The sequence below is a fragment of the Elgaria multicarinata genome, chromosome 2 (assembly GCF_023053635.1).
Source record: "Elgaria multicarinata webbii isolate HBS135686 ecotype San Diego chromosome 2, rElgMul1.1.pri, whole genome shotgun sequence".
Classification (NCBI taxonomy): Eukaryota; Metazoa; Chordata; class Lepidosauria; order Squamata; family Anguidae; genus Elgaria; species Elgaria multicarinata.
Genome location: NC_086172.1, coordinates 158,227,438 through 158,249,442, shown reverse-complemented (window position 1 = coordinate 158,249,442; position 22,005 = coordinate 158,227,438). Strand labels below are relative to the sequence as shown.

Below are 22,005 nucleotides of genomic sequence, written 5' to 3'. Positions count from 1 at the left end.
TTACTGTTGATCCCATCCCCTCTTTAAGCTGTTGCAACACATGCCTCTCTTGCTTCTGTTGTGGCTAAAGGAGGGAAAGAAGATCAACAATAACACTCAACGCTTTTATGGTACTTAAAGCATTTGTTGTGCTTAAAGCATTTCATGCATGTTATCTCAGTAGTCTTTGCAACAATTCTGTAAGATGAGCCAACATTTTATTTCCTATATTTAATAAACTTTATTGCATATTAGCCGCATGGGCCATTCGCAAACAGATGAGACAATAACATACCCACCGCGAGCTTGCCACTAGCCAGCAAAAGTGCTACAAAAAAGAGTAACTAGGATAACAATCATCCAGGTTATAATTACAATGTTAACCAACATATAATATTGGTTATTAGAATTTAATCGTTTGAGTCAATCAATAGTTTCCGGACCTCCATTATTTCCGGTTCCGGTGGAGGTGGCAGAGGACGCACTTGTTTGGCTATCTGACTCCTTGTGCTGTTTATCGTAACTAAATTTTAACTGTTTTAACTGTTTTATCAACCTTCAAGCTTTTTTCCTATATTTTCACCTGCTTGTCTCCCATGATGGCACTTAAGGTTACCAGGTAGTTTCCTACCCTGGCGCAGACAGCCCCCAGTTTGAGAGGCAGGATGCCTCTCGACACCAGTTGCTGATGAACATGGGTGGGAGAGTGCTATTGAGCTTTTCTCCTGCTTGTAGGCCTTCCATAGGCATCTGTGGAAACAGACAGGCCTTTGGCCTGATCCAGCACAACTCTTCCTTTGTTCTTAGGGAGCCAGACCTGCTTAGCTTCTGCAAGGTTGCTGCATCAGGTACCTCCAGACAATGCCCTGAGGTTGTATTATTGCTATAATGCAGTGAGTAGAGAAAGGGACTGGGTGGGTAGGTATGTTGCAAGATCTGAAAAAAGATTTTAGTTATTTAGGGTACAATGCTATTTGAATGCCTGTCAGCCCCTGAACTATGCAGAGTGGGACGCCCATCAATTCTCCTTTATATTTTTTCTAGATGGGTGTTTTTGCCCATCTAGCTAGGCCTCTTCAGAGGGGGAGGGAAGGCAACTGGTGGGGGTGAGCTGGGGATAGCTCACATCACCACTTCCCCAGTCCCCTCCCCTCCCCCCCACTGAACTGCCCCCTTTCAGTCCTCTCCAAGGTTGCTTTTGCGAGCACGGAGAGGCAGGCAGCATGCTGTGAGGATTCGGGAGAGGGGGTGGGAAGCTCAGGCTTCCAAACTATCCTACAGCCCCTCAGACACTGTCTTGGGGCAGTAGGATTGTTCTCAATCAATGGCTACTAGTCGTGATGGCTATGTGCTACCTCCAGTATCAGAGGCAGCAAGCCTATATACACTAGTTGCTGGGGAACATGGGCGGGAGGCTGCTGTTGCACTGTGTCCTGCTTGTGGGTCCCTGGTCGACAGCTGGTTGGCCACTGTCTGAGCAGGGTGCTGGACTAGATGGACACTTGGTCTGATCCAGCATGGCTCTTCTTATGTTCTTATGGCCCCCCAGCTGTGGAATGAGCTCCCTAAAGAGGTTCGCCTGGCACCTACACTATACTCTTTCAGATGCCAGGTGAAGACCTTTTTTTATTTTCTCAGCATTTTAACAGTCTAGCAATTTAATTTTAACTTTGCTGTTCTAAATTTGCATTTTAAATCTGTATTAATTTCTGCATTGCTGCTTGATTTTATCCTGGCTGTGTTTTTGTATTGTATTTTATATTATGCTTTTATGCTGTTTGTTTTATATTTGGAATGGTTTCTATGGTTTAAATTTTTGTAAGCCACCCAGAGAGCTTCAGCTATTGGGCGGTATAACAATGGAATAAATAAATAAATAAATAATAAGTTAAAAATCACATTGGTGCTAATTAAAAGTTAAAATTAGCAGGGTTGGGAAATATTTTAATTCAGTTGATGCAGAGAGCAGCAACACAGTTATGTGGTTCCCTATAATGATAATAGACCCACATGGAGGACCACATTATTATTATTATTATTATTTGCATTTTTATACCACCCAATAGCCAAAGCTCCCTGGGCGGTTCACAAAAACTAAAACAATTCAAAATATAAAAACACAGTATAAAAACATGATATAAAATACACATTAAAACTGATTAAAACATACCATACATGATTAAAACATCTTTAAAACATCCTGAAAACATTCTAAAATTTCACGGGATAGGCCTGCCGGAATAGATCAGTCTTTAATGCTTTTTTAAATTCTAAAAGACTGTCAAGTTGATGAATCTCCTCTGGCAGGCCATTCCACAGTCTGGGAGCAGCAGAAGAGAAGGTCCTCTGGGTAACAGTTGTTAATGTAGTTTTTGCTAGTTGAAGTGGATTCTTCCCAGAGGACCTGAGTATGCGGGGTGGATTGTACGGGAGAAGGCGATCCCGCAGGTAGCCTGGACCCAAACCATGTAGGGCTTTAAAGGTGATAACCAACACTTTGTACTTCGCCCGGAAACTAATCAGCAGCCAGTGAAGAAATTTTAAAACTGGTGTAATGTGGTCACCTCTAGGTGTACCAGTGACCAGCCTGGCTGCCATATTTTGGACTAATTGAAGTTTCTGGATTAGGCACAGAGGTAGCCCATGTAGAACGCATTGCAGAAGTCAAGCCTCAAAGTTACCAGCGCATGCACTACCGTCTTTAGGTCTTCTAACTCTAGGAAGGGGCGAAGCAGGCATATCAGCCGAAGCTGATAGTAGGCACTCCTGGCCGTCGCATCTATCTGGGCTGTCATTTGGAGCGACTGACCCAAGCTGTGAACACAGTCTTTCAGGGGGAGTGTAACCCCATCCAGAATCTTTCAGCCTGAGGGATGAATTCCATTTCAGAGAAGCTTTTGGGGTCCACATTCTGGTGGTGGGCAGGCCAAAGGTAGAAAAGATGGGTCCAAAATACCAAAAATCCCAGCATACTGTAGCTTATAGCTCTTACCGCCAGTAACATGGCCTTGGCTGAAGCATTTTTACCTTTCAGAGAGAGACGAAAGTGTTTACTCACATGAAGCCATAGCAAAGCTTGTTCTTGTACAGAGGAAGGATACCCTGTGAACCGACAGCTTATGAATCCAAACATCTCCTCCATAGAAAAAGGGAGCGGGCACAATTCAATATCAAACATTTTGCTACAAGACACAGAAATAAAGGTTTGATCAGCAAGGTTGTTTTTTTCATGAGTGTACCAAAAGACGGGACATTGTGCACAATCAGTTATCAGAACATCTATTTGAACATTTCAAATTAAGAATTTGCTTATCATTTGGAGCCTGTTCTTCTATCCCCCCACACACAAAAACATTCTGTATTATAAAAATATAAATCCTGCACTGGTAACCCAAATTCTCTAGAGGGTTCGGACAGTACCTGAGAAAGAAGGTTTATAATCTGGTACCCCATAAATTACTCTGGTTATGTATATGTCTTCTGTTCTGATCTATTATGTATGGCTTGTACCATAAGATGTAATTGTGAATATTGGCTAAAATCTATTTTGGTTGCCTCAATAAACTTTGACTACTTTCACTCTACCAAGAGAAACTGAATCCTAAGAGTTGTATAAATTCTACAAATTGAGCAATTGTTGAAATAATATCATAATTCATATTGTCTATTTGAATTAGGTTTAGTGGCCTGAGCTTTGGCAGGTGAGACCTTGCTCCACTGGACTGATAGCCCTCTGAGCTACAGAAGGCTGCAGAGGAGCCATGATTTGAGTAAGACTGGGAGGAGTCAATGGCTGGATTTCATGAACGGCTCCATAATTTGAGGGCTATCACAAAAGATAAGGGGATTGGCACTCCTCTAGCTTTCCTCTAATTCCAAGTCAATTCTGATTCTTATTGAAAAAGCAAAAAGCATTTTCACCCAGCAGTTGAAACCTAAAATTTGATGAACCTCCCCAAATTTCAAAATCGTTGGATTTGAAGTGTAAAATACTCCATCTCTGACATCCCATTTCCGAAAGTTGAAGATCAGGTACCAAAGGCTTGGTTTCTCCCTGACATTTGACGGACGCACGTACAGAGGCCTCTAACAAGAGTTGAAAGCTGCCCACATACACCTACCTACCTCAATACCTCCCTGAACTCCTTGAGTTGATTGTCTGGTACTTCAGTCCTGATGGCTTCCAACCACTCCGGCATAATACAATCCCACACAGGTTGGTTTATTACATTGTACGGAATCAAGCACAGGATCCGATTCAGGCCTTCCTTTAACTGAGTCACAGTGCTGCAGGACTTGTCCCAGTATCCACCCACCTGAGGACATTTCCAGGAAAAGGCTTCATTAATGACTCATTCTTTCAAAGCAGCGCTACATGTACATGGCACCATGCAGTCATACAATAATGACAGATAAGCAACAGTACATTTTCTTCTTTCACATCTCAAGAACAACTTTTTAAAAAACCCACAAACCTAAGCAATGTAATTCAAAACCGCTGGAAGAATCAAATGTAATATATGTAATAATAGACAAAGCAACTAACAGTGCTGCAATCCTAGATCGCTGAGCGATGCGACCAACCGCAATAAGAATCTGTATTTTTCATAAAGCAATTGGTAAAAGAGGGATAAATCATTAGATGGGCAATTTTGCCCATCTAGCCAGGATTCTGCGGAGCAGGAGAGAAGGAGGCTGGGCTGGCCGGAGGATTCTTCGTAAGCTGGCTGTCCCCATCCCCTCCTCTCCCTGTCCACAGAACTGACCCCCTTTCCCTCCTTTGTGAGGGAGCTGGCGTGGTTCTCTCTGTGCCGCAGGTGAGAGGGAGGGGAGCTTCGGCTCCTGGGTCCGAGGTCAGAGTGCTATCTCCGACCTCAGATTCAGGAAACTGAAAAATCCTGTGGCCTCCCCAGATGCTGTCCAGGTGCCATAGGATTACTCTCTAAATAAATTACAGACACACGTACATGCACACCAGTATGTATGTATTATGTATGTATGTATGTATGTATGTATATCAAGTTAGCGCCAGAAAAATATGGTGTGTTCCTACCCTTGCAAACTCCATTGGTTTAGGAAGAAGGCACATCACCATGACATCGAACCGAACATCACACACTGTCTTCAGCCATTTGGTGACAAACTGGGGTTTGAGTTTCTCCACTAGGCTTCCAACTTCATCATCCATCATGTATGCTGTGGAATGGAACCACTGGAAGACCATGCTGACAAGCCGAGCCAGGCTCTCCGTGGGCGTGTTCTCGCTCGGGGTGCAGAGGCTTACCTGGAAAACATATTTTGTCCATATTTTAGAACATTCTCTTTAGTTTGCAAGCTGCTTGTGTAACAGGAGCCCCTGGAAAACTATACATAAAGCTGGGCTACCTTGAGACCATGAGAGGAAGGAATAAAACTGATCTCAAGCTTGGGCAAAACCACTGGAAAAACAATACATAGCATTTAAACCGAACAAAGAAAAATGGGGTTGCTTATTGCCACTGCCATGTTTCTGCTCTAAACATGCAGTCTAGCAACTTGCTTTTCAGAAGTAAAAACTGAGGTTCTACATGAGTCTCAGATCCAGATTCTGCCATATCCTGTACAAAATCCCAACGTCATTAGATCATCGACCACAGCCTTGCCAGTGGAGGCCATTGGCTCTGATGTCAGTGGGGCGGTAGGTCCACTCAGTTTCCATCAGAACTCTAAAAGAGCTATCCAAGGATACATGCTTTGCACCTTGGAGAGCTCTGTTAGAGTTCTGACTGATTTTGTCTGAAACCCAGAGCAGATTCACCATCCCACTGACATAGGAGCCACCAGCCTTCACTGGTCCTTGTTATACTTCTCAAGTGTAGTATCAACTCAATTCCATTAATAATGAGAAGGTGGGATCATATCCACTGGACCCCACCCCACAATCTCCATTCGTTCATCTGAACCTCTGCACAGAGCCTATGCACATACAAGCTGTACATGAGTCATATATATGATATAGGCCCAGTAAACTTTAATGCCAATTACAGTTCCCAGGTATTGAGCTTTCTTGAATGTGTGTAGACTCTGTACAGAAGGTTGAATGCACTGCTCACTCCTAAATGAATTTTCCCAACAATTACATCTTGTTCCCTGTTGTAATGCAAAATACTTTGGGGTTGCTTGGTCCTGAATAAGCAATTAAGATCCATTAACTTTCCAAAGACCTGCTCCTGGTGGAAATGGAAACTGCTAGAACTGGTTTGTTGATGTGGTTCAACACAGCTGCCTGCCTTTTTGGTCTCTCCTTCGAGACGTGGTTATGAGGACTATCATGATGAGTGCCTGCACTTCAGAATTTACTGTTGTACCAATGGTAAGGAGTGTTTCCTTCAGTCTGTCCTGTATGTCCCACCAGCCCCACACAACTTTGTTGGATGATCCTGTTTTCTAGTACTATAAGAGAAGGATATCTCATTAGATTCCAAAGGAGAGAGGAGAGGAGGGAAGCGAGAGAGCAAAACACACTTACTGAGCTTTATCACACCAGCGTTATACTTCACAATCACTGCGAATTGCATGCAAAGGACTCCCAAGTTTTCCAGCTTATAATCTGCTCTTATTGTGAAGTACTCTGAAGTTTTCCAGTTTACTGCTTTGACTGTGAAGTACTCCCATGCATCCTGCTTTAATTGTGCTATAAAGGGAAAAGACCCACCCTATTTTGCTACTAGTTTCCAAGCGTGTTTTCCGAGCGGCCACTGGGGCGCAGGAGCAGGATTTGATATGAATTAAACAAATGCTTACATCTGCGTAAGCTTTAAAGATAAAGACTTCAAAATTGGCACAGTAATAGATATTAAGGAGAGCTTTAAGCACCCCAATTTGAATCGGATGGGGTCATCTGTTGATTTTTTATGTTGTTGTTGTTGTTTTTACATTTCCCCCCTTAAACCCTTTGCAAAGGATCTTAGGAGCGCTGCTGCCCAGGGTGTGATTTAGCAGCAGCAACAACAACAACAATGCCAACAGCTTAGTGCTGTAGGGGATAATTCGAGGGAAACAGGTACGTGGGATGAAGCTTACCAAGAACCAGATCCCAAACTGGCTCAGAAGGCGCTGGTCATGCTTGTCATCATCCTTGTTATCGAAGTCCGTGTTGTCCAAAGAATGATGTGATGAAGATAGGCCCAGCTGCCTCCTGCGGATGAGCTCATACTCCCTTTGCTCGGCATGGAATTCGGCCTCTTTCAGCAAGCTAAAAAAACAAAGGCATGCCCCTGAACAAGTGCCCAGTAAAGCGCCCCCCCCCCCACATTTGCATTCATACCCTTGTTCGTATCTGTAAGAACTGGTCTCCTGAGTTATTCTCCATGAATTATTTTGCTAAGATAACTACTTAATAAACTAAGTACCAGAGGCAGAGAGTGAAAGCACTGGAAAAGCAGCAGCCCCAGAAGACTCCTGATACTACAAATCTAAATTATGTTCATTGGTATGTGTTCAGTATTCTCTGAATAATACAATAAATTCGAAAGCCGGGCTTACACTAGACAGAGTGTTTGTCTAAGACTGGGATGGGGAGTGGAGGGCAGTGGAATCCCTGCCATTCTCTCCAGTCTGAGATCAGAGATAACAGCAAGGATTCCTCCAGGGGGCTTGAGGTTAAGCCTTGCCCTGTGGAAGAAGCCAAGGATTCTCCATGGGACAGATGCAAAACTTCCACAGGCCTGAGGGCTGGAGTTTCTGCATCCCTGATCTAAAGCCTGAAGAGGCCCAGGTTCAAATCCTGCTTAGCTATGAAGCTCACTGGGTGATCCTGGGTTAATCACACTGTCTTGCCAAAATCTATCTCATAAGGTCTTTGTGAGAATAAAAATGGTTGAGCCCCTACATATGGTGCCTTGATTTCCCTGGAGGAAGGGTGAAATACAAATAATATAATTCAAGTTGTAATTTCCTGAATCTCCCCTTACTTGTTACATTTTAAAAAAATAGCACTGCAGCAAATGGAAATGCATCATATAGAAAAACCAGGTCATTAAAAGGAGTCTGCATCTTAAGGTGCTCCCAGATGGGCAGCTCCTAGAGCTACTCCATTGTTACCCTTTTGCTTGTAAACTCCAAGCATAATTATTGTACTTTTATTTATTTATTTATTTATTTTATATCCCGCCTTTTTTCCTCCAAAGAACCCAAGGCGGCGTACATAATTCTCCTCTCCATGTTATCCTCACAACAACAACCCTGTGAGGTAGGTTGGGCTGAGAGTCTGTGACTGGCCCAAAGTCACCCACTGTGTTTCCATAGCCGAGTGGGGACTAGAACCCGGATCTCCCAACTCCCAGTCCAACACCTTAGCCACTACACCACACTTTTCTTTCTTTGGGATGTGTGAATCTCACCACGTTCTGTCCACACAGCGGGCGCAACCATGTGGGCTGTGTTCATTCCCTCCCCCTTCCCCAACTCCCATGGTCACTTTAATTCCAAAGCCACTTCTCTAATTCATGGTTTCCTGTAATTGTTTCCCCAAAGGGATACGGATTGGCAGCCGCTAAAACTGACGGTTTCTCCCAACATTTGAGGCGACAGCTTCAATTTACTGTTCCCTGAAGCGGTTTCCTCTGCCACCGCCCCACTCTGAGCATCATTTTAGCACCATGCTGGATATATGTGGGTGGGTGTTTGCATGTTTTTAATTAGCGCGAAGGCAGCTCTATTTCTTTCCTCTCTTTTTTTGAAAGAAACTGTTAAGTGAAAATGTGGGAATTAAGGCTGAAACCAGCTGAGTGCCTGCAGCACAGGGAAAGAGGTTTCTCCGGCCTCCTCCCTATCACTGTGGGAACTGACAGGTCTTTGAAAGGGGAATCAGTGTAAGCAGAGGAGCACAATAAGAATGAGGATTTTAAAAAAAGAATTATTAGAGCATTTGGGCAACTTCTATGTAATGAAAAGGAGTGGGAAGCAGGAGCTTTGCTCCATCAGGACCGTGCCCACCCACCCTTCATGCTCCAGAGGTACTGGAAGCTGGTGGCACTGATGTCCGTGGGGCAGTGAATCTGCTCTGGGTTAAAGTCAGAACCAGTCAGAACTCTAGGAGGTCTGGCCTTTACTGGTTCTGACTAAAATCATACCAGATTCACTGCCTCACGGACAGCGGAGCCACCAGCCTCCACAATCAAGAGGCTGAAAAAAAGACAAGAGAATGACTAGTGCAGAGCTATCTGGATCTGAGGCAGCAAAGGGAAGCAGTGACACAGTTAGGGCACAATCCTATGCATGTTTAAGACAGAAAAAAGTCCTACAACTCCCAGCATTCCCCAGCCAGCCAGGTTGACTAGGGAATGCTGGGAGTTGTAGGACTTTTTTTCTGTCTAAACATGCATACTATTATGTCCTACAGTACTATTTCACCCTGGACTTAAGGGTCTTATGGGGTGTAGGCTTTAGATGGCCATGGGTATTACTTCAATTGTGAAGGACGCAACTAATGTTTCTCTTCGCCCCCAAAAGACCATTCCACGTTTTACAATTGCTTCTCCATTCCTGATGTGTCAGTGCAATAAACAAACCAAAATACAGCTTGCCAATCTTTATTTAAAAGAAAAAAGAAAGAAAAAAGATATTCTCTGGGCATACATGAATTTTAAACTCACTTATTATTATTATTTTTATTATTATTTATTTATATAGCACCATCAATGTACATGGTGCTGTACAGCATCATCACAACTACAGGAATAAAATGGAGTTTGCTTCTCCAGCCCTGATGTCCTCATCACGTCCTGCTAACTGGTCGGTCCTTTAGGGAGGCCCGGGATTTGGGGCCTAAGGTAGGGTGCAAGAACCCTGCCCTCTTTTGTATCTGGTCACCCTTAAAGCTGCAGCCCTCTTTTGTATCTGGTCACTGAATCTTAAGAAAAGTTAACTTGAGGAAGTTTACAGAAGGAAAATGTCTTGTTTTCGCCTCCTCCAACACCACCACTCCCCCCACTGCAGCCACCTGGGACAGATATAGGAGCCCTGTCCTCTTCTCCATATGGTCACCCTACCTAAGGACCATCCATAGCTGAACTACTGAGAGGAGGGAGTGATAGCAGGGCTTGAGCTCCCAGTAACACTGGACTGTGGAGAAGCAAAGGTCTCCCTGGTTTTCCATGGCAAAGTATAAGACAGCTTTCTTGCACATTGCTCCTGCTTCTGGAGAAAGTCTCTCTGTGCTACTACAAGTCAACCCTATTTCCTGCCAATGAGCTCTAGACTACTTAGTACCTCCCCATAATTATTTTTACTTTTACTTTCTTCCCTGTTTACTTCCTTTTGCATTTTACTGCTGTTGTGTTTGTACCTAGTTCAGAAATTTCAGTTAGTTCAAAATATGGCAGCCAGGTTGGTAACTGGTACATCTAGGATTAACCATATTACGCCAACATTAAAATCACTCCACTGGCTTCCAATTAGTTTCGGGGCGAAGTGTTCGTCATTACTTTTAAAGCCCTATGTGGTTTGGGTCCAGGTTACCTGTGGGATCACCTTCTCCTGTACAATCCATCCCACACATTCAGGTCCTCTGGGAAGAAGGCTGAGTGACAACTAGGCTGACAACTGTTTCTCAGAGGACCTTTTCTTCTGTCACCCCCAGACTGTGGAATGGCCTGCCAGAAGAGATTCGTCAACTTAACACTCTCTTCAAGTTTAAGACAGCTATAAAGACTAGTCTCTTCCGGCAGACCTACCCAGATGAATTTTAAACCTAAGAATTTTAAGATGACCTGATTGTTATTTTAATATTGTATTGGCTTTATAAGCTCTTTTAATTAATTTTATGTATTTGATTTACAGTATATTGTATTGTTGTACTAATGTTGTTCCCCACCTCAATCCAAAGGGAGAGGTAAGAAATAAATAAATGATGATGATGAATGTGAATGGAAGGGGATGTACCCCATTCCTCTCAATGTAAACACCAAGGCCATGGTATACCAGTATACCATTTTTAAAAAGTATTTCAATCTGGTTAATCAGCCTGTCTCACACTGAGGAGGAGGAGAACTAAAAGAACAGTCTAACTGGAGTGGACAAGAATGGGATGGATAAAGAGGAATTAAGATAAAATCACAGCTTTCAGTGCTGCATTATAGCATTCCAATGTTTCGTTCTTATATGTCAGAAGGACCTGAATAAAGCTCACCTGTATTTATACTGGAGCTGTGAACAAATGGCCTCTCAAAATTCTCTCTGCTATTTGAGGCCAGAGAAATTGGGGAAACAATTTCACTGAATTTCTCCAGAGGGAGGAGAAATTCTCCAACAGTTTCTCACAGTTGGGCTCACCAGTGGCAGAGAATGGAGCACAGCTTATTTCTTCTTTCCCAAGGGTTCTTTTGTTTGCTCTGCCATGGCAAATAGCAACAACAGAACTGCATTGGCAACCTGGCTCCTATTTTTACATCTTCCACAATGTCCTCTACCTAGCATAATTCCGGGCATTGTGGAGGAAGAGAGGGAAGGCAGCTACCATATAAAATTAATTGAAGTGGTGGAAGCCAAGGAAGCTTCAGGCTGCCAGAAGATGATTGTACAATTAAAAACGGGACACACACACATACATTTTTCGGTTACCTCATGCATTAAGTAAACATGAGAACCCCAAACCCAGCCCATGAAAATTTCTCTGATTTCGCTTTTTTAAAGCGATTTCTTTTCTATCAAATTAGATGAGAATGGTCCCAAAAATATGGAGAAATTTTCAGTACAGCACTAGTGTATACCACAATTTGTTTCGGGTCTATTGGACTCCACAATGCCTTTTCAATAAGAGTTTGTCTAACTTGCATAATTGTTGGAGATGTTTAAACGGTTTAAAGCCCTAAACAGTTTGGGGCCAGGTTATTTGAAGGAACGCCTCCTCCCATATGTACCTACCCGGACCTTAAGATCATCTACAGGGGCCCTTCTCCGTGAGCCCCTGCCAAAGGAAGTGAGGCAGGTGGCTACTAGGAGGAGGGCTTTCTCCGCTGTGGCACCCCGGTTGTGGAATGAGCTCCCCAGAGAGGTCTGCCTGGCGCCTACACTGTACTCCTTTCGTCGCCAGCTGAAGACCTTTTTATTCACTCAGTATTTTAACACTTAATTTTAACTTAAATTTAAATTATACTGTTTTAACTCTGTATTTTAACCTTATATCAATTTTGCTGCGTGGTTTTATCCTGGTTGTGCTTTTTATATTGTATTTTGTATTTGTATTTTTAACTTGTTGATTGTTTTATGATGGTTTTAATTTTTGTGAACCGCCCAGAGAGCTTCGGCTATTGGGCGGTATAAAAATGTAATAAATAAATAAATAAATAAATAAAGATGTAAGGCATCTAATGCTTCTTAAACTCATATGTTTTGGCAATGCCCCATAGTTGCCCTTTTTTGGGAGGAGGTTATAATAAGGATGAACTTTGTACTGAAACAATCTATAATATGGAATAATGTGCATCTCCTAAATTACCTACCAGCTTCTTGGAAGTTAACACATGGTCAGCGCATATGGATCTTCAGAGCCCTTATGACAGCCAAAAGACTTATATTATCACATTGGAAGGACAAATTCACACCTCCCGTAATGCAATGGATCGAGGACCTAATAACATTATCAACTTTTGAACAAGTATTATATAGACGCAACTTGCAAGTGGATAAAAATATGGATATCTGGTCTGCTTTTCTTGAAACCTTTGTATAACTCTCTCCTCCCTTTTTTTTTTAATGCTACATACAATGGGAAATGATGATAATTTTATATACACAATGTATAGTGTTTTTTTCCTGTTTTCACAATGTATTTTCTGTTCTGTTTGTTGATATTCACAATAAAAAAAAGGGAAAGGAAAAGAAAACACAAAACATTGAGTTCTAAGACCTCAATATGATTTCTTTGCACTGCTGAGGCAGGGGGTGGTGGGCGGACGGAATGGGCCTCTGTGTGTTCATGTGCCTGGGATAGATTACCTGATGACAGCTTCCACAGTACAAACGAGCTCCTCAGCCCCACACTCGCGAGTATTGATAGGAGGAGGCGATGTCTGGTACAGATGAGTCTCAGCCGTTGCCCCGACTTCACTGCTGTGATGGTTCGAGTGGCATCGTTTGCAGTAGCGCACCGGCCTGTTCCCATGGCGACCGCAGCAGCCAGCAGAGAAACATGTGACAACAGCCCTCCTAACATGCGAGCTGCAGTTCTACAAGGAAACAAAATTAATGTAATTACGCCATTGGCGCTGCCTGAGAGCCAAAAAACAAATAGCTGACAGTCAATTAAACCATTCACTTGTAAGGGGGGTGCTGGAAAGAATAGAGCGTGGGTGGAAGCAGAGTTCAGATCTGACCCCATAGCAGGGATGGGAATGATTGTTTTGGTACTCCAACATCCATTATCCCTAGCCTTTAGCCATGCTGGCTGGGGCAGATGGAAGTTGGAGTCCAAGAAACTATGGCGGACCACAGGTTCCCCACCCCAGGCCTAGAGGATGTGGAGTCATTACCCCTAATTTCACCTATCAAAAGCCAAGCTTTGAAATTTCGCGCTTGCTGTCTTGTCCTGTTCCTTATGTGTAGCCTCCGTATGCCAATGGTGGGCAAAGGACAGCTTGAGATCTGCTGATAGATCTCTGAGTGAGTCGGTGAACATCAGGAAGTGTTCCTCACTCCCAGTAGTTTAAGAATAGAAAGTGAAATTGCAAGTGAAAAACAAATCAAACTTCTGCCATGGATGAGCAAGTGTGATAATCACTTGGCGCTCAACCACTGTGTTCCCCACCAATAAAATGTAAGTGCGTGGGTCCCAGCTCCTCACAAGTAACCACGAGGAGCCGGTACAAACCACGACGCCCAGCCACATGTTCCGCAGTCTTGGGATCAGCTCGGGACCACGGAAAAAACAGGTTGCAAGGGTAGGGCAAAATCCCAGGGAAATGTAGGGATCATCCCTCCCTGCTCCCGGGATCCCCCTGTGCATCGTGTGGACGCACAGGGACGATCCCGGGGTGATACCCGGGATAAGCCCTCATCTAGCTATGGCCTTTAATAAATTGGATATGACTGTATTTGACAATCAAAACTCTATGACTCTAAAAAAAATATGTTTCTTTTCTGACAACAAGTTGTTTGGCTAGGTCTTTAAACTATCCTTGCAATCTCCATTCATTTCATCTGGCTTTGTCCAGTAGCAATCCTCGGTAAATTTCGGTCATACTGAATTGGGCAAAGTGAAATCAATGGCAACAAGAAAGCACGTAAACGTATACGTGGGATACCAACACCCAATAATCAGAAGCCCAATGGCCAAATGTTTCAACGACAGACAGCATATTCCACTGTTACAGAATTGCAGCGACAGAGAAAGAAATGGAACAAAACTGCATAGCACACATGATGATGAGATGAAGTCACAGACGATAAAAAAATTAAAGTTGAGCAATGCCCCATCATACATACAGAGGAGTCTTACCTTCTTCTGACATATAGCAGAAATTTCAGCTGTAAGGGGAAGGTAAATGGAAGATCAAAACGGTTATGATCACTCCTCTGCTGTGAGTGCCAAGGTGGACAGATTGTTCTCGGAACTGAATTTTTTTACTACTGAAATGTTATTCTAGAGCGGTGATAGAATCTGTTCATTAGGACTTATTTGCACTGGTGTAGTGCAGCCAGGGCTCACAGGGATGGAGCACTGGCACTTTTTGATTAGCAGGGATGCTGATGTACTTGCCACACACACACACACACACACACACACACACACAGACTTCCCTGTTCCCGCTGAGCTTAGCTTAGCTACAACCTTCACAGTAGCAAGGGAAGGGGGATTATTATTATTAAAAGTAGTGGTGGTGGTAGTAATATTAGCATTATTTATTCAATTTACGCCCCTCCTATATACAAAATACTCTAGATAGCATACAGTGTTATAAACAATTTAAAAGTTTTTTTTAAAAAAAACCCAATCCATGACACCATACAGCATCAAAACAATACATAATGGTCAGCAATAAGATTCTAAAAAGGAGAGGCCTGCCGGAATAATAGAGTCTGCAATGCCTGCTTAAAGACATTCAAAGAAGTCAGCAGGCATGTTTCAACCTGCAGGTTGAAGGGGCGGCAAAGGAAAAGGTGCCAATCTCACTTTAGGCAGTCGCAGCAGACGACCCTCCGAGGACCTTAAGTGGTGGGCTAGAACATAGGAGAGGAGGCGCTCTCTAAGCTACCTTGGGCCTTAACTATGTAAGGCTTTAAAGAACCAGCATTTTATATTTTGCCCGGAAACAAATTGGCAGCCAGTGAAAAGATTTTAAACTCAGCATTATATGGTCTCCATGGAAATAAATGTTCCCAGTAACAATAGATTGTTCCCTGTTTTGTGGGGGGCATGACTTAGTCTTGAATGGGCAATTAAGACCTATTCCTTTTACAAAAGAACTGCTCCCGGTGGAGCTGAAAACTGTTAGAAGTGGCTTGTTATGAGTCAGCACAGCTACCTGAATATTTGGACACTCCTTAGGGTCATGGCTATGGAGATAGTCATGATGAGTGCCTGCAGTTCAAAATTTAACACCACACCTCTGCTTTCTTTGCTTATTCAACACCGTTATTATAAGCGCTCTACTAAAAGAGCTCCAGATGAATTGAGTCCTTCTAGAATCAGGCATGTGTTGTAGCTCTTGTCTGCAAAGCTCAGCAGGTTTAGGCATACGGATGGGGCATCTTTTTCATTCTGTAGCCTTGAGCTTCTTTCTCTTACAGTTCAAAACATGATCATTGTTCCCTGCTTTCCATTTGCATGGAAGTGGTAATTTATTCTGGCCTGCCCAACAGGAGGAGCGGCATGGCCTTGTTCACTAGGCTGCTCCAGAGGCTGAACCCAGACAGAAAATTCATCAGAGGAATGTAGTGCAAGGTACGCTCAAGAGATATAGACAGACACACAAAGATATGCAACAGTGGACTAGAGAGAAGAACTTCAGGAACAGAGAACACCATGAAATTGTTGCTGTTTTTTAACGCCAAATTTAGCAATATCTTGGCAAACCCGCCTGTGATGGAACTCTACCAGCCTCAAGACTCATCAGAGTCTGTCTGGATTTCACCACAAGAAGCACACTGAAAGAATATTAGCATAACCCCATCCCCAAAAAATGTTTCCCTCAAAAATTTCAGAGGTAGGATGTTTATTAATACATAGAGTGTGAAAATAAAACTGGCAACAAAACCAATGTTGTCTTATTCTGATCAATAGCATCATTTGTTCATAGAAGAAGGGTACCTCCAGACGGGTGGCATTTAGCACTACTAATCAAAAGACATTGTGCAACTATTCTGTCTTTTCCTCCTTAACCGATTTCTTTTGTGGAAAGAATAGCGATGGAAGATGCGGTGGAAAAACATGGGACTGTACAAGCAGAAGACGACAATGTCTCAAACCCATCCACCCTGTAAAACTTGCATAAATGAGGCAGGGGGATTGCATAATAAAAGGCTTGTCTGGAAGCACCCCCAAACAGTTAGAAGTGTGTCACCAAACGCATTCTTATTGTTCTGCAGCTAGGATATTCTTGGAAAAATTTCAGTGAGTGTCATGTTCCGGACAATCTTCCTTAACAAATATAGGCAGTCAATTTTCTTCAAAGCCTCCGCAAAAGTTCCCCAAAAACGACATCCTTATACCCTATAGGAAACTCCCTATTTGCCTTTTGGTCTGTCCATTGTAGACCATCTTTATGTAAATTTGTTGTCTGCTTGTAGCACATCAGTTGTATGTTTTACTATAGGTTATGCTTTTTCATTATATAGCCTAATCTCTTAGAGCAGAGGTGGGCAACTTCCAGCACTCCAGGGGCCACATCCTGCCCCTGCCTCATTATGCCACCCCTCATTCAAATGTCTGAAGAGAGCCTAAGAAACATGTATGGATCTCTCCACATGGCTGGAAAAGGCAGGGTTCTCAATCATGTTGTTAGGTCCATACTTATGAACATTTGTATATGTGTAGGCTCTCCTTTTTATGTTAAAATGAATATGCACAGGATAGGGGGCAGACCTACAACCACACTGCTGCTCTTCCACAATATAGTGGAAAAGATTAGGGTGTTTCCTTAATAATGAGTCAAGTTTCTGATTGCTGAATACTTCTTTTCTAAATCAAAATGTAAGGCTCACTTCACTCGTATGCACTAATAGTTTCCTTTTAAGCCCCTTTCTGTCATTGCCTCCACGCCTAGAATAATCACAACATGGCAGGAGAGCAGGACCCCACCCCAGACATCACTGTGTTCCACCAGCTACATTCTTGACCTCCACTTGTGTCAGGAATAGTTAACGCCTTGTAGTTTAGCTAAGATTTTATTAGAAGTAGTCTAGAAGGCTTTGGGGGCTGTTGGGCCTTTGAAATGTTACAATCTGTGTGAACTGATGATCTCTGTTGGTGTTCTCAGAGCAGAGTTGAGGTGGGTTGTGGGAGTAAGGACATCCCAAAGGCCAAACAGGCCCCAAAGACTTCCAGACTACTTCTAATTACATCTTATCTAAACTACAAGACCTTACCTATTCCTGACAACTTGTTGGCTGGAAGGCCTGAAACCTTGCTACTAATATGTGGAAGTCAGGGGAAGGCCAGTGGGGTGCAGCAGGGGTTCCTGTCCCCCCCTCCAAGGGTTTAATCTACACATGTAGACAACAGAATGGATACAGACTTAGTCATACTCAAATCCCATTGATATGATTGGGTCTGTTCTAAATATGACTGGATCCTATCCAATGCCTGAAAGGAGCTCTAAGGTGTGAACTACCTGCCTTCTGAGGAGGACACTGTGCATTTCTGCATGGGGCCACAGCTCTGAGCATGATTCCTCTGAGAGCAGGTAATTCTATTTGAGAGAACCAGTAACTGTGAAACTACCTGAAGAGGTGGAGAGGGCTGCTTCCTCCTCGAGCAAGTACTTCAGGCTCACCGGAGACTTTAATTGTTCTAATTCAGGTATTTCTCATGGCTCACCAGTAGATCCCTTGCAGCATTTTGAAGAACCCCACCAGACAGGTTTGGAATTGGGAACACAGGAAGCTCCCATATATCAAGTCAAGCTGTGTGTCCAGCTAGTCTAGCATTGTCTAGTATGACTGGCACTGGTTCTCTCCAGGGTCTCAAGGAGAGGTCTTTGCCATCACTTCCTATCTGCTCCTTTCAACTGGAGAAGCCAGACAGGGACTGAACCTGGACTTTCTGCATCCAAGGCACATGCTCTACCATACTAAACTACGAGATAGGGAGTTGGGTTGAATGACCCTTGAGCACCCTTCTAATCCCACAATTCTATGATTCTATAAACACCCATATCACCGTATTGTCAATATAACTTGCAATCCGACTTGTAAATGCAGTCTTACCTTGTGGTAAAAGAACATCAATCAACCATTCACTGTGATCCCTTAAAAGGAAAAAAAAGAATCAGAGCGGTTTGTGATGTTTCCCGCCCCTATCCCACCCCCCCCAAACGAAACAGCTTTCTGAATTTTACAGGGTGGGCTCCTCGTTATGATTATGAAAAGCTTGTTTTATGCTGGGATCCTGACTTTGCTCCAGTGCGGAGTTCCGCTCATGGATATTCCTGCCAGCGGAAGTCAGTCCTGCTGGATCCAAGTCCCTTCTGTGAATGGAAGGGCACCTTCTGTTCAGGGACACCTAGCTAGGATCCGAGCCGTGATTTTTATTTCTAAACTGGACTGTTTCCACTAGCCCTCTTTGTCACATTGCACTCATTGCAAATTACCACGGCGTCGATGTCAAGTCTGCCACGTTCTACCCTTTTGGCAGATTGCACTGACGATCCTAATTTAGAAGATGAGAAAAGCCACAGAGCATCCTGACGCTCCTCACATGGCGAAAGGTACGAGCCAAACACAAAAAGAGAACAAACAACTCCAGTATCAAAGATGCTGTGCTCATTTAAAAGCCAGGCCTCCTAGCAAATTTAATTATTTTTTTGCTTCAGGTTTAAATCAAAGATTGCTTCAACACCAAGGTGACTTGTATATAATTAAATTACTTTTTCTTTTCTTTTATCCTCTGCAAATGGTGTTACTATGATGCCAAGGCAGCTATAAAGCAGCTACACAAAATAAGAAGTAAACCTTCTGGTTTACATTTCCATGAATTTGCATTCATTTGCCCTAAAATTTGACAATGAGTAGATTCTGAAAACGAAGGCAAAACTATATTAAAAAAGTGAAGCTGCAATGCATTTTCAAATTAACCTTTTTTTTTCTCCAGCTACTGAACAGAAGCCCTGGGCTAGATTTCATTCTTAGTGAAACTGCTTTTTTTTATCAATTAAAATGCTGCCTTCTAAATGCCTTGTGAAAGAAAATAGCCAGCAGAGGGAGGAGCCCCCCATCTCTCTCTCTGACACCCCCTTTTTTCTCTCTCTTTTTCTCCTCTCTGAAACTCCCTTCTCTTCCTGTCTCCATGGGCCTGTCCTGACGAGGGGTTTGCCCCGGGGTAGATCCACAGTGGTGGCAGGTCATTTATATGACACAGCCGCCATTGTGATGCTGTCCTGAGGCATTCCCCTGAAGATGAGAATTTAAAAAGTTGGCGAGTTGGAGAATTTAAAAACTTTGTGCTGTGAGCAAGGCACCGACACACATTTGCCGTCAGTCACCTTGCTCCGGATTTGCAGTGGAGGCAGGTCCCAGCCAATGGCAACCCCTGAATTGTCACCCTTGGCTGGGGGAGGGGGATGGCCAGTGAGGTGAATGGCTGCTGGGATGCCTCTGGGGAGCTTGCCATTGACAGAATAAAAAAATAACAAAATAATTTTTTAAAAAAATGAAGCAGGGAGGGGGCCACTGAGCTGGCTACGCATCTCCACAGGCCAGCGAGAAGCACAATTTCATATAAACAGTGAATGGGGAAGGGGCGCCCCATCCCCCCAAAATGAAAAAAATCAAGGAATTTTAGCGAGGTGTTGGCATGCGCCAGGACAAGGAGAAGGGGCGCCCAGCAAGCTGAATGGGCTCTGGGTCGCCCATGTGCAATTGCGCAATTACACCCAACCGGAAAGAAAAAATTAAAATGGTGCGTGGAGGATTCCTTACAAACCGCACATTTGCGTTCCTTGTTGTCGGGATACCCTTGAAGAAAGGCAAATGCAGGATGTCGAATTACGAATTACGAGGCACAAATGCAACCTCGTGTAGACATGGCCCCTCTCTGTTCCTCCACACCCACTGGGCTGCCGAGGAAGGGACAAACCACTCTTGCAAGAGGTATGAACTGATTTCAAAGGCTTCTGAAGTAAGGCCGAGGACACTAATTACCCACCCCTGCTGCAGAGCCAGGACAAGTCACTATTTTCTCCAACTAATCTACCTCACAGGGATATTGTGAGGCTAAAATAGGGTCATTGTATCAATGCACCCATTAACCCCTTGGTCTGAAAAGTAGGATAAATAAATAAATTGCATGGGTTGGTTTTACAGCTTATATAGTGTTAAGTTGTATCAGACAATTAAATTCCCTCACAGTGAACTCTTGCGTAACTTAGTACCTGAAGGATTATCTCCTTCCACATATACCTGCCCAGACCCTAAGATCAATCTTCGCTGTCCTAGCAAGGGAAATGAGATGGGTGGCTACTAAGAAGAGGGCCTTTTCATTCGTGGCACCCCAGTTGTGGAATGAGCTTCCCACAGAGGCTCGCATGGAACCTATGTCGTGCTCTTTCTTTTTATTTTCAAAAGGATTTTAGTCTTTCGGTTTCTGTTGTTTTAAATCTGTTACTGTATTTTAAATCTTTGCATTGCTACTAAGTTTTATTTTGGTTTTTACTGTTATTTTATACTGTAGTTTTGAGGCCTGGCCCTCAGTTGAAGCCCGCGACGGAGGCAGGTAAGGGGGTGGGGGGGAGTTTCGCTTACCTGGCTCCACCGCCACCGCAGTCCGTGAGGCGACGGCAATGGAGCCAAGTAAGGGGGCAGGGGGAGGGGGGCTTACCTGCCTCCATCGCGGTCCATCGTGGGCTTCAAGTGAGGCCCCGGCTTCAAGCCAGAAGAGGCCATGGCCTCCTCTTCCGGCTTCAAGCTGGGGCCTCAATTGAAGCCTGCGACGGACCACGATGGACACAGGTAAGGGGGCGGGGGGGAGTTGGGCTTATCAGCCCCCATTTTGTCCCCACTTACTCGCCTCCGCCATCCGCCATGGAGGCAAGTAAATAGGGAAGGGGGGGCAAAATCCCGATCCGCCCCTCCGGATCTCACTCCACAGGGCGGAGCAGGGGACAGGCAGATCGGCCTGAAGCGGTTCGGGGGGTCTGTGCACAGCCCTAGTTTTAATCGTTGTGAACCACCCAGAGAGCTATTGGACTGTATAGAAATCTAATAGACAATGATAGATAGATAGATAGATAGATAGATAGATAGATAGATAGATAGATAGATAGATAGATAGATAATAAATAAATTTAGTCATATGTATAATCTCTCTCAGTGGTGGTAGAACTTATTTTACCACATCAGGTTCAGATGTGTGGTAAAAGATGTGCCAGATTGTGCTGTAAATGGTCACCTGACAGCACAATCCTATAGGTCTCAGCGAATTCAATGAGGCTTACTCAGGTAAGTGTATATAGGATTGCAGCCGGAATGGCCTCTTTTTGAGGAACTGGGATTTTGGAAGTGCTGCATCAGCCCTTCTGATTCTGTCAGTACAAATTCATAACATGAGATTCAGCTCACAATACTGGCTTCCTGCCTTCTTCGCAGTTTTTAATCCCCACCCCACCCCCGTCCCTGATTTGTTAAGACACTTAAAGCTTGCAATCCTATGCACGTTTAGACAGGGCGGGAAGTCTGGCTAGCAGTTGGAGGACTTTTTTTCTGTGTAAACATTCACAGGATTGTGCCCTAAGTTTGTTTTTTTCTGAAGTATTTTGTCTTCCTTTTGCAAACCTTGAGGTGTCCCTAAGCCTGTTGTTTTTAATGGATACCGTTGTTTTTATACTGTTTATG

The 22,005-nt window shown here is 43.7% G+C and overlaps 1 protein-coding gene across 1 annotated transcript in view; it reads right to left on the bottom strand.

The window, feature by feature from the left end:
- Nucleotides 1–22,005, bottom strand: part of UNC79 (unc-79 homolog, NALCN channel complex subunit) — a 155,606-nt gene that overhangs the window by 97,561 nt on the left and 36,040 nt on the right. Inside the window, exons 10-16 of the mRNA XM_063118002.1 lie at nucleotides 18,385–18,425; nucleotides 14,456–14,484; nucleotides 12,958–13,187; nucleotides 7,042–7,213; nucleotides 5,033–5,263; nucleotides 4,105–4,295; nucleotides 3,038–3,161 (exon numbers count right to left, since the gene is read on the bottom strand). Coding sequence (XP_062974072.1) covers nucleotides 3,038–3,161; nucleotides 4,105–4,295; nucleotides 5,033–5,263; nucleotides 7,042–7,213; nucleotides 12,958–13,187; nucleotides 14,456–14,484; nucleotides 18,385–18,425 — 1,018 coding nt within the window. The remainder of the gene's footprint in view (nucleotides 1–3,037; nucleotides 3,162–4,104; nucleotides 4,296–5,032; nucleotides 5,264–7,041; nucleotides 7,214–12,957; nucleotides 13,188–14,455; nucleotides 14,485–18,384; nucleotides 18,426–22,005) is intronic.